Source organism: Sphaeramia orbicularis, chromosome 16, assembly GCF_902148855.1.
Source record: "Sphaeramia orbicularis chromosome 16, fSphaOr1.1, whole genome shotgun sequence".
Taxonomy (NCBI): Eukaryota; Metazoa; Chordata; class Actinopteri; order Kurtiformes; family Apogonidae; genus Sphaeramia; species Sphaeramia orbicularis.
The window spans coordinates 9,358,745-9,372,904 of record NC_043972.1 but is presented as its reverse complement, the minus strand read 5'-3'; the positions used below and the strand labels follow the sequence as shown (position 1 = coordinate 9,372,904).

General features: G+C 40.3%; 1 protein-coding gene across 2 annotated transcripts; it reads left to right on the top strand.

Annotated features, from left to right (window-relative positions):
* Positions 1–4,930: 4,930 nt before the first annotated feature.
* Positions 4,931–13,673, top strand: pnisr (PNN-interacting serine/arginine-rich protein). 2 transcript variants are annotated; one of them, XM_030157588.1, is made up of 12 exons: positions 4,931–5,038; positions 5,557–5,668; positions 5,796–5,972; positions 6,489–6,724; positions 7,073–7,238; positions 7,850–8,040; positions 8,208–8,345; positions 8,436–8,535; positions 9,171–9,224; positions 9,617–9,808; positions 11,824–12,919; positions 13,325–13,673. In XM_030157588.1, the coding sequence occupies exons 2-12, from the start codon at positions 5,581–5,583 to the stop codon at positions 13,356–13,358; spliced, it is 2,472 nt and encodes an 823-aa protein (XP_030013448.1). In that variant the 5' UTR covers positions 4,931–5,038; positions 5,557–5,580; the 3' UTR covers positions 13,359–13,673. The 2 variants fall into 2 exon arrangements, with proteins under 2 accessions (XP_030013448.1, XP_030013449.1); XM_030157589.1 differs by having other exon boundaries at positions 4,960–5,038; positions 5,548–5,668.
* Positions 13,674–14,160: the final 487 nt, after the last annotated feature.

Here is a 14,160-nt window from a genome sequence, read left to right as displayed (position 1 = left end):
TTTACTCTTAAGTCAGATGCTGTCAGCCCTTTCTCTTGTATGTCACTGCGTATCCCATGGTGCCATATTCAGCCCATCTCTGCCGGTGATGCGGCCCGACGGGTGCAAAGCAGCAGTGCTTCAGAACATGTCGCGAGCTGGTGAAGAGGAGGTGGGTGTGGAATCAGGAAAAGGGCAACGTCCAAAAACATCGCATTCCACGTCCTCCCGTTCCCACACGCTGTGACATCCCAGTCACGCTGCTGGGACGTTAAAACAGGTTGTCAAGCCGCCACCAACAAAAGAGCAAATCACTTCTGAAATGTATTTGTCTATTTTTAACACGGGGAGGGGGGGGGGGGGTGGCTTTTGGCTCTAGGACATGGTGCTGATGCATTAGACGTGATTTAATCTCAGTTAATGAAAGGCCCCCCTCCCCCTGTGTGAAACAGTTGTAAAAAACTAATAGGTTGGTGCTGAAAGCTCGTTACTGTCCACATCTGTACCAGCAGTGGAGGTTACATTCTGCTGCTCTCACCATGCATGTCCCCGTCACTGTCACACCAACACACTCCCTTACATCAGGGGTATCAAATATAAGGCCCGCAGGCCAAAACCAGACCGGACGGGTCCAGTCTGGCCCCTGGGATGAATTTGCAAAGTGTCGAAATTACACTGAAGATATAAACTCTGTAACACCAAATGTATCATATTTGATGCATGAGTTTTGAAGCCCTCTACATCAGAGGTGTCAAACATGTGGCCCGGGGGCCAAATCTGGCCCACCAAAGGGTCCAGTCTGGCCTGGGGGATGAATTTGTGAAATGCAAAAAATTATAATGAAGATATGAATCATTTTAGTTCAGGTTCCACATACCGACCAATTTAATCTCAAATGGGTCAAATCAGTAAAATACTATCATAACCTATAAATACTCACAACTCCAAATTTTTGTCTTTGTAAATGTAAACATTTTCATGTCATTTTACTGTATTTACGCTAAAACTATCATTTCACAAAAAAAAAAAACACTAACCTGAACAAATATGAAAAATTTGAAATGTCTGAAGTACAAGTTTACCAATATTCTAAAATAACATTCATTCATTCATTTTCTGAACCCGCTTTATCCTCACTAGGGTCTCGGGGGTCGCTCGGAGCCTATCCCAGCTACATAGGGGCGAAGGCGGGGTACACCCTGGACAAGTCGCCAGTTCATCGCAGGGCTGAACATATAGAGACAAACAGTCACTCTCACATTCACACCTATGGGCAATTTAGATTAACCAATTAACCTATCAGTGCATGTGTTTGGATGGTGAGAGGAAGCCGGAGTACCCGGAGAGAACCCACGCAGACACGGGGAGAACATGCAAACTCCACACAGAAAGGTCCCACCCCCCGTCGACTGGTGTTGGAATCGAACCCAGGACCTTCTTGCTGTGAGGCACGAGTGCTAACCACTGCACCACCGTGTCGCCCTAAAATAACATTAAATTATGAAAATATTTACATTAACAAACTATCCTTTCACAATAAAATGATAACCTGAACAAATATGAACTGAAATGTCTGAAGAAAATTACGTGCAATTTTAACAATATTCTCAGTGTTACTAAATATTTTCAGCCTTTGTTGATCTGATCTGTAATGCGCATGTATAAATGATAAGTTGAGGCATAATATTGTTAAAAATTGCACTTACTTATCTTAAGAAATTTCAGTTTCTCCAGGTTACTCACATCGTCTTTGTTTTAATAGTTTGTAAATGTACATATTTTCATAATGTAATGTTCTTTTTTGTGTTAAAACAAAGAGAAAATTTGGCGTTGTCATTATTTATAGGCTATTATGGTTTATTTTACTGGTCTGGCCCACTTCAGATCATCATCAGCTGTATGTGGCCCCTGAACTAAAATGAGTTTGACATCCCTGCCTTTCATTAACACACAACACAGGAAAACACACACTCTCACGCCTAAGTCCACACTCTTGGGCTGCACACGCCTCAGGCTTTGTGCATCACAGCATATATACATCAGCACCGCTCACCAACACAACACCTGCACGTAACAACAGAGGATGTGTTAAAAAAAAAATTCCAAACATTTCAGAACAGGTTTTACACATTGCAACAGACTACTAACGAAAACCACTTCATTAAACAGAAGACCCTTCAGACATAAACACTGACAAATGTAGAACAAAACCCACTTTCAGCTGGGTGCTCGATATCACTTAAATTTGCAGTAAGGAGCAGACGGGCTTTGTTTAAGGACATAATCTTACTAACCTTTTATTTCTAATTAACACTTCATTAGTTTCAAGGTGTCTGAGCGTTGCGATGTTGTAAACAGCACCAGAGAAAAATGTAAATTATTCTCGAGTGCTGTCTTTGTTTTAATTTTGTTTTTTTTTTTAAAGTATATCACCAGGAAGTGATCTGTTTTTACATATTTTCATTTCAAGACATGGTGAAATGTTTCGCTACATTTTTAAAATTCCCGTTTGTTATCTCTTTTCTTTTACGCTAATGATGCTCATGTCAGATACTAGCAACGACTAGGTACTTGGTGAGGTACCTTTTGTGTATTATGGGTGAAATACAGAGACAGAATTTCCTTATAAACATGTTAAACACACAAACAGCCATTGAAAACTGATCTAGAATGTTTAATGACTTCTGAACCATCCTGTCAATACATGTAAATAATTGGTGTAAAATACAGTTATTCATCTTTCCATTGGTCATCAGATATGACCCATTTGGACGTTCAGAGGCTCCGTAGTTGCCACAGAAACACCGTCATCTTCTACAACATTGATTCACCCGTAAAACCTACAGAGCTGGATCAATGACAGTTGAGAAAATTAACAAAAATGAATAAAAACCAACAAAATAATCAATAATGTGACAAAATAGCAAAACATTTACTAAAATAAAGTAAAAAAAAAAACCCAACAAAATGTAGAAAAAGAGCCAAAATAATGAACAAAATGACCAAAAAGGAATAATAAATCAACAAAAAAATAAGTAACATTAACAAAATAAGCCACAAACTCAACAAAACTAACAAAGAAAAAAAAAAAAAACTCGGGCAAGAAACTGAACAAGAAGTGGAGTTGGATCAATGACAGTGGATGGACACACTTGTTTTTATGTTTAGTTATTGATATTTTGCTGAAAAAGTCACTTTTTCTTCAAATTCAATGACCTTTGAATTTACTCTGAGCTTTAATGAACATCTACATCAGGGATGTCAAACTCATTTTAGTTCAGGGGTCACATTAAGCCAAATTTGATCTGAAGTTGGCCAGACCTGTAAAATAATAACATAAGAATATATAAATCATGTAAACTCCAAACATTCCTTCATGTTTAGGAGTGAGAAAAGTAAAATTACATTATGAAAATGTTTCCATCTACAAATTATCTTTTAAAACAATGTGAATAACATAAACAAAATGAAATTTCTTAAGAAAAATAAATGTAATTTTAACAATATTCTGCTTCAGTTTATCGTTTACACAAGTACATTATAATGTACAGATCACAGTGGATCTATAAATACACAAAACATTAAATAACAGGCAGAATATTGTTAAAATTGCACTTACTTCTCTTAAGACATCTCAGGTTGTTTATATTTGTTCTGGTTATTTGCATTTTTCGTGAAATGATAATTTATTTTAGTGTAAATACAGTAAAATTACATGAAAATGTTTGAGTTGTCATTATTTATAGGTTATTCTGACAGTATTTTACTGGTCTGACTCACTCCAGATTGAAATGGTCTGAATGTGGAACCTGAACCAAAATGATTGTCAGTATCTTAGTGTAATTTTTGCATTTCACAACAAATTCATCCCACAGGCTGGACTGGATGGACCCTTTGGTGGGCCGGATTTGGCCCCCGGGCCGCAGATTTGACACCCCTGATCTATATGATCAGTGAATTAAATATAGGAAAGTACAACGTTTAGAGTGAAAAATGCAAAATACAGATGATAATATTGCAATAAATGATGATAAAGCATTTAAGAAAGGTTAAATATAGAGAAAAAATAATTGGGGAACTGCCACAAAAGTAGCACTGGGTCTTTATTTGTTAACCTTTAAATGCGAGTTTACAGATGCAGAGATGTTTCATGGTTCCAGTTTATGCTTATGGAGCGTGGGTTATTGGATATCCAGTATCTGTCCCATTAATTGAATTTTTTCTTCACGTCCATAAAATCAGAATGCAGTCCATGTGAAATGTAAACTTGGGATATTTCATTCTTTAATATCTAAATTTTATTCATATGCAATTCAGAAGAATATAAAGTGGAACAATGAAAACCTTGTGTGGCAGCAGTAAAACTGTTTCTGCCACCAATAAAAGAAGCAGATGAAACTCCTGATCTGTGTTGTTTTAGGTTGGGATGATATTTCAGCCTTTCCTAGCTGCACCGTGATGACATCAGTAGTGGAGGTCAAGTCAGGAACACCATCAATGTGTTAAGATTTTCAATGAAATGACATAAAATCTGTGTTCATTATGTAAAATAAGTACATCTACCAGAGGTACTTTGAGTTGCCTGATGTTGTTATGCCCGTCATCTAAGGTGAATTCTTTCCTTATCCTTTTTCCAACCATAAAGACAACTAACTAGAACTAAGAGCTGCAGTTTGATGAAGATAATGGGTAAAGTTATAGGAATATGAAAAAATGCACTAATGTTATGTTCAAGAACTTAAAAAAGAGTTGAAGAGGGAGTTGTCAAAAATGTTGTGAGGAAGTGTCTTCTGTTTATCTGCGTTTCTCATTAATTTTCATTTAGACTCAAAGGTACACCGTAACATGACAATATATGGTGTCTCTTTTTATTTATTTATTTATTTGTTTATTTATCAGTTCATCAAAGAATATCTCAGATAAATCTCGAAGAGTGTTTCCGTTTCCGTGCCGTCCGTGAAGGCAACGGGATGTGTCGTCACTTCCGGTTGCAGGTCTCTCCATTGCAGCCATTTTGATTCAGAACCGCATCGCTGCAGAGAGAGACACTCTGGAAAAGGTGGGTATAATGTTACTTAAAGCACAACATTCATATGTATTTTATACGCCCCCTTAACGAGTGGTGTATTTTAAAGGTCATGGCACGTTTGTTCACCTGTTAAGTTTATACCTTCCACTCTCTGTTAGCCTTCTCTTTTAGCCTAGCTAGTGTTAGCTCTTTAGCTTCCAGTAGCTCGTAAATGTATGACTAGTAGCCGGTTAAAAAGCTAGAATTTCTGTGTCCTCTAAATATTTCAGTATCAAATGTTAGAAGCCCAACATAACCTCTCACGTATGTTTTATTCTTCCAAGAACTGCTCCGGCGTTTTGAACCGGAGCTGGTAAAACAGTGTGGGCTAGGTGTAGCTTGTTACATCGCTAGCCGTTGGGTCGAAGCTAAGTTGCTATTTTTTGATCATCAGATGACACTGGAAATGAATGCCGCAACATAGAGTTACCCAAACTATCTCAGCTCTGTAAATGAATAACCGAAAGTCTAAATTAAAATGTAAATGTGAGATGAATTGGACGTTGCAGGTGGTGAGTCGATAGGAGAGAGAGATGTGGGACCAGGGAGGACAACCCTGGCCGCAGTGGCCTCTGAGCCAACAGCAGTGGATGCAGTCATTTCAGCACCAACAGGATCCAGGTCAGTTAATGATTTCCAGGTTTCTTTAAAGGAAACTACGTTGCAGGCGAATCCCACTTTCTAAACACAATTAAGTTGGATCTGCAGCATCTTCAAGGGGGTGTGCTGAATTTGTGTCTTTGTTTAGGTCAAGTGGATTGGGCAGCCCTAGCACAGGCATGGATCGCTCAGAAAGAGTCAACAGGAGCAGAGCAGCCCAACATCCAGCCCAACGGCCAGGATATTCCAGGCATCGAACCTGTCGGACAGGGCAACCATGGGGCCTTCCAGGGTGACCCAGCGTTTGGCAGGATGTGGCAGCCAGGTACAGGTCAACTATTTCACTCACATTCTTATTGATTCATTCATTACCTACACCAGGAGGTATTGTGATCACTTTGCTTTGTATGCGTGCGTTTGTTTGTTTGTTAGCAAGATAACTTAAAAAGTTATGGAGCCCCCCAGATCACCACCAAAATTTAATCATTTCTTCCTTGTGCCTTTATCAACATTTCCTGAAAATTTCCTGAAAATCCCTCCATAACTTGTTGAATTATCTTGCTAACAAACAAACACGCACGGGGGGCAGGTCTGTCTTGGCGGAGGTCTGCGCTCTCCGAGTGCTTTTCTTGTTTATTTTGCAAACTACTTAATCCTCAAGAGAGCTGTGGGATGCTGAAGCCTATCGCATCTACCAATGGACAGAGGATGGGTATTGTTGTTGAAATATTTGTGATCTGTTTCAAACCTCCTAATGTAAACGCATGGTTTTGGAAAATACCCACAGACTACGCAGACAATATATTCAACTGATGTACACATTTGTGGGTATCATTTACAGAATGGGGAATGCACGGTCAGCCCCCTCCTCCTCCGCCCCCGGACCAGGCCTGGATCCCTCCAGGTTCAGGACCGATGGATGTGGTGAACCCCAGTGAGGACAGCAACAGTCAGGACAGCGCAGAGTTCAACTCAGAAGCCCACCATGGGGTTTACCCCCAGAACAGCCATGGGTATGGGGCACAGCCCGACAGCTACGCCATGGCCCCCTTGGCCATGAACCAGTTTGATTATCAGGTATGCAGATGCCACAGTAGAAACTGTTGAAGCGTTTGGGTTTTAGTGTGACAACCAAGTAACACAAGAAGGAGCAATCCGTAGAAACTGTTCCGGATCCCAGCATCTAGGTGTCTTTGCTTTCTTGATGTGATGCGGTGCAGAGGAAACAATCGCTTATTGAGGATCCAGTTCGGTTTGGTATTGGATTATCAGCACCGTTCTTAAGAATTTAAACTGATTTTCTTTTTAGCCCGGTCAGGATTGGTGGATGAATGTGAAAAGGTCAACACCGTACTCTGGGCCTAACAGAGTGTTTTTTACACAGTGAACACCATTTAATTTTAACTTTGTGCTGTCTCTTAACAGCATGGAGCTGCATCCACATACGGCCCCACACCCACAGGCTTCCACTCGCAATACTGGCAGGGCCCACCACAGAACAGACGAGACAACAGACCCCCTGGGTTCAGAGACCGGCCCCGATCCCCGATCCAGCTGCCTGTGAAGCCTGTGGAGGCCCCTGCAACGTTAGGTAAGTGGATGTGCCCCTTAATAACACATCAGTGGTGTTACTGTATATGTATTGCATTTTGAAGAGAATGGTGAAATGGAGACCATTGAATGGTTGGTTTGCAGGACTATGTGATTGAAATTTGTTTACTTTTGACTCCACTTTTATTGCATTTTTAATTATATCCCCCTGTGCATTAGACAAAAATTACGGGCTGTAAACACCATTTCAAAGCACCCTGTCTGACACATCGGATCCAGATATTCCCTAAGAGAAATCTGTTTGTTTATTCATTCATTTATTCATTCGTTCATTCATTCGCTTTCAGATGACATCAGTCATTCAAAAAGTTCTCCCTGAAGACCAGCTAATGGAGATTTAATGATATCTGAAGTCCTTGTAGTTATGATCATAAATAAGCAAAAAGTTAGATCGTTCACAGCAACATTAGCAGATTGACTTGAGTTGAAAGCTATTTTGACACCACGTATCAGCTAGTTCAAGTCTGTTAACTCTATTTTTGGACAAATTTAAATATATAAAGCACCATACAGTTCTAAAGAGATAAATAAGAAATTAAGATAGATAGCAATGTGAGGGTAACTCATAATGACCTTGGATTTCACCTTCAGATGCTGTAAAAAGACGCACACTACCTGCATGGATCCGAGAAGGCCTTGAAAAAATGGACAGAGAAAAGCAAAAGAAGCAGGAACGAGAACGAATGGAGAAGGAGCGTGCAGAAATGGCAAAAGATGATGGCAAAGAGCATGAAGCAGATGAGGACAGTAATGGGCCGCGTGTGCCTCGCAAGAGTAAATTTGTAAGTAACTGATTTCTGGCCTTGACTGAAGAATTTCCTTTGAAAAGCTATTGCCATTTTATGAGTTGTGTTGAAGGTGAAAATATGGGGCCATGAGCTATTCCTATGGCTTCCTTTCATCCTTTGTCATTATATTGATCTGAACTCTGCCACTGTATTTTTAACAGGACAGTGACGATGAAGGGAATGACGATGATGCTGAAGATAAGACGTCCATGAGGAAGGAGTTTACCGGTCGCAGTCCATCACCTCCAGCTGAAGACAGCGAATCTGAAATGACAGATGAGGAAAAGGAGTTCCAGTTGGTGAGTTTAACGCTCAGAGTATCCTCTATTTAATACGGCTGTCAGTGGTCAGCGTGAATGTTCCTGACTAGTGTCTATTCACCCTTTTAGATGCTCATCACAAAAACGTTGCTGACAGAGATCCTTCTAGAGGTCACTAATGAGGAAATCCTGCATGTGGCTAAAGACGCTCACCGCAAAGCCACACGAGGTCTGCTCTTGTCTTTTCCAGTCTCAGCCATGCTTGTCACCAAGAGATTTAAAGTCTGAAGATATAAGTAATGATAAGTGTATAAAATCTTCAGTTTAGTCTCCATTATGCCCTGTAAACCAGGGTGACTGAGTTTCACACTTGGGAGTTTGTCTTATTTGGTATTTGTATATTTAACCATTCTCTGCTAATGCATCAGAAGGAGAAAAAGCAGAGTGAGTGTTTTCACAAACACTAATACAAAACCTGATATTTCGGGTCCATAGTACTGAGGGTGCATAAGAGACTGAATGGCTGAATGAAGTCATGCTTTAAGTTGTACATCACCCTCATACATACAGGGTTCTTCCACCATTGAAGTGATTATGCATTAGTACAGATTGGTTCTTTCCCTTCTGTCCGACTGTTTTGACTTGGATTGTGTGACAGCAGTTTAACCCTCTCTCTTTTCTCCATCTTTTTTTTTTTATTTTGATTTATTTTTTGGTTTTGTTTTGTTCTGTTTTTCTTGTTACCAATGGCAGCTCATGTGAATAGTGCTTTATCTGTGACCCCCTTCTCTAGCGACTCTTGCCTTTGAGAAAATGGCAGTATGTGTTTTAACATGTTGTTCCTGTTGTTGATGTGAATCAAAGCTCCTGCAAAACAGCTGGCACAGTCAAGTGCACTGGCTTCTCTGACCGGTCTCAGTGAGTATCCCTTTTTCTGTCAACGGGGGCGGGGGGAGGGTCTTGATTTTATTTGATGGTGGGGGGGTTTTCATGGAAAAAGCTGCTAGTGCAAACACATAACACCAAAGAATTCTACCTCATTTCTACGATCAAGCAACACAAAAATACGCCCCGATAACTGAATTTGGTTTTAGTTTTTGCATTTTTTGCAGGTAAACGCATGCTCTGAAATAAGAAGTATTTATATTAGTTTTCTCTAAGAAGATGTATGAGTGACAAATATAGGGATTTAAGTGCCTTTCATTGAGAACGTGGATTGGGATTTAAAGGTGTTGTAAGTGGAACCTGATTGTGAGAATAAATCTGGGTCCCTCCCAACACTCAACAACCTGGGGGCTCTGTTGTGGCAGGCGGGCTTGGTGACTATGGTTCAGATGAAAGCGAGGATGATGAACGCAGCGTCCGAGGGTCTGAATCTTCTGATACTGATGAGGAGGAGTTACGCCACCGTATCCGGGAGAAGCAGGATGCCTTCCGCCGCAAAGAGCGAGAGATACAGCTGCTACAAGAAAAACAAGCACAAGAAATTCTGCTTGCACGTGGTGAGTCCTCAATCATCAGTCATCACATCTGAGTTTCAGCTACATTTAGATTAAATGCCTTAAATATATGAGTCTTTAGAAAGCAGATAACATAGGGTTTCTCCAGCCTGTTGAAGTGTGTACAATTTGTATTTAATTCAGTTGTAATTGAATTCGGAAGTTAATGTTAATTTTTATTCTTGGAGGAAATGTTTTAATTACAACAAAACCACACATGGATCCAATACCGTTCATACCAATAACAATAACTAGTACCGCCAATACATTCCAAACCCAATAACCATGAATGCAAACTGCATCCTGGTCTAAATTAATGTCTGTCTCCTCATCCATATATATATATCTACTCCTAAAAGTTCTGTTGATGTTACTTTTGTCGGAGGTTAAATTCAATGAAATCTAGATAATCATAATAACAATAAATTGCATTTATAAAGCACTCATTCAGCAGACTCTCAAAGTGCTAAATGAGAAGAGAATGCTTAGTGCTCGGAAGAATCCTGCTGAAAATGAATTTGATCCCACTGCAGTGAAAGGCTCAAGTTACTCAACTTTATGTGTAATGATTTTAGAGTTGCATAGATGCCAGGAAAATAAAAAGCTGACCAACTGGCACAAATGCCTGATATCTAGCCAGAGGTGTCAAACTCATTTTCTTTCAGGAGCCACATTCAGCCCAATTTAATCTCAATTGGCCCAAGACCAGTAAAATAATGGCAAAATAACCTATAAATAATGACAACTCAGTTTTTCCTCTTTGTTTTAATGCAATAAAAAACATTAAATTATTTAAATATTTCTATTTACAATCTATCATTTCACAAAAAAAAGATGTGAATGGAAAAACTCAACTTATTTGTACATGTGCATTACATACAATATTGCACAAAACATTTAGTAACAGGTAGAATATTGTTAAAATTGCACTTGATTTTCTTTAGACATTTCAAGTTGTTCATATTTATTCAGGTTATTCACATTTTATTGTTAAAGGATAGTTTGAAAATTAAAATATTTTCATAATTTAATTTAATTTTTTTACCAAAACATAGAAAAACGTGTACAGTAGTTGTCAGTATTTGTAGGTTATTGTGTTATCATTTTACTTGAAGTTACACTGTATGTGGCTCCTGAACTAAAACAAACTTTATCCCTGTACTGTTAATATTGTGAATGTTATTTTTACATTTTGCAAATTCATCCCACTGGCTGGATTGGAACCTTTAACAGGCCAGTTTTGGCTTGTGGGCCTCATGTTTGACACCACTGTTCCATATTCACATCGGGAATATCATCAAATGCCGCGTTTCCACTACATGGAACCGGCTCGGCTCAGATACAAAGTCCTGTTCCTGGAGACTGTTTCGATTATAGGATACTACTGACTTTAGAGTACCTGGATGTCATAGCGATGCAACGCATTACGTCTGTGTTGACTGCTAAGAGAGTTGGTGATAAACTCACTCGTTGCATGTTGTCTCATCAAGCTCATGCTGAATTTTTACATCTGAATCTCCTCGGCCAGCCATGGTGTAGTTTTACAGGCTGTCATCATGTGGATTAACCTACCGCTATATTTACTGTAAACTTCCGCATCTGTTTTTCATAAAACGGTGGGTCGCAAAGACAACTCTCTGACCAATCAGTGGTCTGCAGTGTTTACACATCACGTTTTAGTATCTGTTCCCCAGTCTTGGAACCTCGGCAGAGGTGATACCAAAAAACTAGTACCGGGTACCAGATTCCAGGTCCTTTTCATAATGGAAACGCAAACATTCCGAATCAAGTGGAGTCGAGCCGGTACCACGTAGTAGAAATGCGGCAAAACTCTGGCCTCATCATAACCTAATAAGGATGTGAAAGAGGTCTTGTTTTGAAAGGTCAAATCTGCAGAAACGCTTAAGTAAACATTATTCTGTGTCTTTTTTGTTTTCTTAATATCACTGCTATACTCGCTGCTGTGTCCTGACGTGTCCTAGTCTGGTTTAACTTGTGTCTTGTGTATTTTTCCACAGAGGACATGGTGAAGGAGAGGTTGAACAGAGAAAGGGGGGAATATGATGAGATTCAATTAGAGAACCCACACAAACAGGAAGTAAAAGACAGGGAGGCGGAGCCCTTAGCGGAGAGGCGTAGGTCCCGTAGTGAGAAGGAGGGCAGTGAGGGGAAGCAGTCAGGCAGAGCGAAGGAGCGTTCAGGACGCGGTGGCAGCGACTCCCCCACCAACGGCCACAGCAGCAGCTCACGCTCCTCCTCCAGCCACAGCAGCAGCCGCTCCTCCTCGTCCTCTTCTTCTTCTTCAGTGTCTTCTCGTAGTTCGTCTAGGTCTTCCTCCCCCCGAAGGAAGAGGAGACGTAGCCGCTCTTCTTCCCACAAGGCTCGGCGGCGTAGCCGCAGCCGGAGCTCTCACAGACATCGCGGCGACCGTAGCGAGAAAGGCCGAGACAGGAGGAGGGGCAGCGCAGAGCGATCAGGACACCACAAAAATGACCGCAGCAATTCGAGGGACAGAAGGAGCCGCAGGAGTAGATCCAGGTCCAGAGACAGGGACCGAGGCAGAGCCAGGGGTAGAGACAGGGACAGTCGCAGTAGGGACAAGGACAGAGACAGGGACAAGGACCGGAAGAGAAGCAGGGAGCGCAGGGATAACAAACACAAACAGAAAGCCTCCAGCAAAGAGCGAGACAGGAGGAGAGACAGGAGCCGGAGTCACGAGAAGGACAAGAAAAAGAAGGACAAAGACAGAGACAGGGAGTCCGACAAAAAGAAAGACAAGCCAAAGGCCAAAGAGAAAGACAGAGACAAGGACAAAGAGAAGGGCAGCTCTGTAGGTGCAGAGGAGAACGGCAAGTCCAAGAAAAGGAAGGAGAGTGACTCCTGCACAGACTCACAGAGCGACAGACACTCCAGGCAGGACAAGAAGGACAAAAAGGGCTCCGCCAAAGCTAGCAAGAGACGCTCTGACTCAGACTCCAGTAGATCCCCGTCCCCTGAAGTTAGCAAGGAAAAGAAATCTAAGAAATCCAAACGTAGTCGCTCAAGGTCGACGGAAAAATCTCACAAGTCTGGTAAGAAGGCAAGCCGCAAACACAAGTCTAAGTCACGATCAAGGTAGTATTCGTTTTATTCCTCTTTCCTTTCCTGTTGTATGTTTTTATTGTATGTGTTGTAATTTCTCTTAAGTCCTTTTTTTAACAAATAATTAATGACTGAAGGAAAATCATGAAAGTTGAGTGAATGCTATGCAGATTACTGTCACACGATTGAATACAAGCCTGATCTGAATGTGTAACCAGAGCGTCTGAGGCCTTTTTAAAATGTATAAATCACTGTCTTCAAGTCGGGTTGAAGGGGGGCGGGGCTAAAGGGATCGAACAACAAATAGTGAAGAGTGCAGTTGTGACAGTTTTTACAGTGATGATGGCGGGGAGGGGTGCATCTGTGATGTTTTGTGATTTGCCTGTATTGTCGACTGGTCTGTGCGGTATTAATGTTGCGTCCGTGTTTCTGTTTCAGGTCGGCGTCGCCCTCCCGTCGTAGCAGACGCTGAGGAGCACAGTTAACTTCCTGATCCGTGCACTTTACCATTTTTAATTCCATGAGTTGAGCAGGCTTGTCTCATTATAGAGGCAATTGTGTAGGTGAACCCCCCTCATACATTTCTTTCATCCTTTTGTAAATATGTTATTTTTAAAAGAGTGACTGAAGAACAAGACATTTTCAATGGTAGGAGTTTTTAATTGTGTCATTATGCAAAGATTAATAAGACCTGATGGACACTAAAGCTCACATTGTATCACTTTAAACCGTAACAGGATTTTCCAAATATTATTGTAAAATGTCCAATAAAACTGTTCGTTCGTTGTATTGTCTCTGTTTGACCTCAATGTCCCAATAAGCACAAAACTGTTTCCTAAGCCTCATTAATACGCACTAAGTTTTTATTATTATTATTATTATTATTATCATTATTATTATTATCATTATTATTATTACATCCCTATTTTGGTACAAAACAAAACAGGACCTATTCTGTTTTAGTTTAAGTCATTAAACCACATATTGTAGATAAGACTCTGCACTACTTACTTTATAAAGGCCCAGAATTCCACAAGACTAAACATGAATTGTGATATAAATTTACTGTGAACACAAGCACTCAAGTCATGAAATGTGGATTTGGACTTGAAGTTGTTCAACATGAAATTTGTCAAAATCGAAACAATCTTGACCAACACCTACAATAAGAAAAAATATTTACTAAGCCTTTTGATTGGGCTAATTTATTGATATGTTCCTTTATATACACAATATCTATTTTTCTCGAAATATAAATGAAGATTAAGAGATTA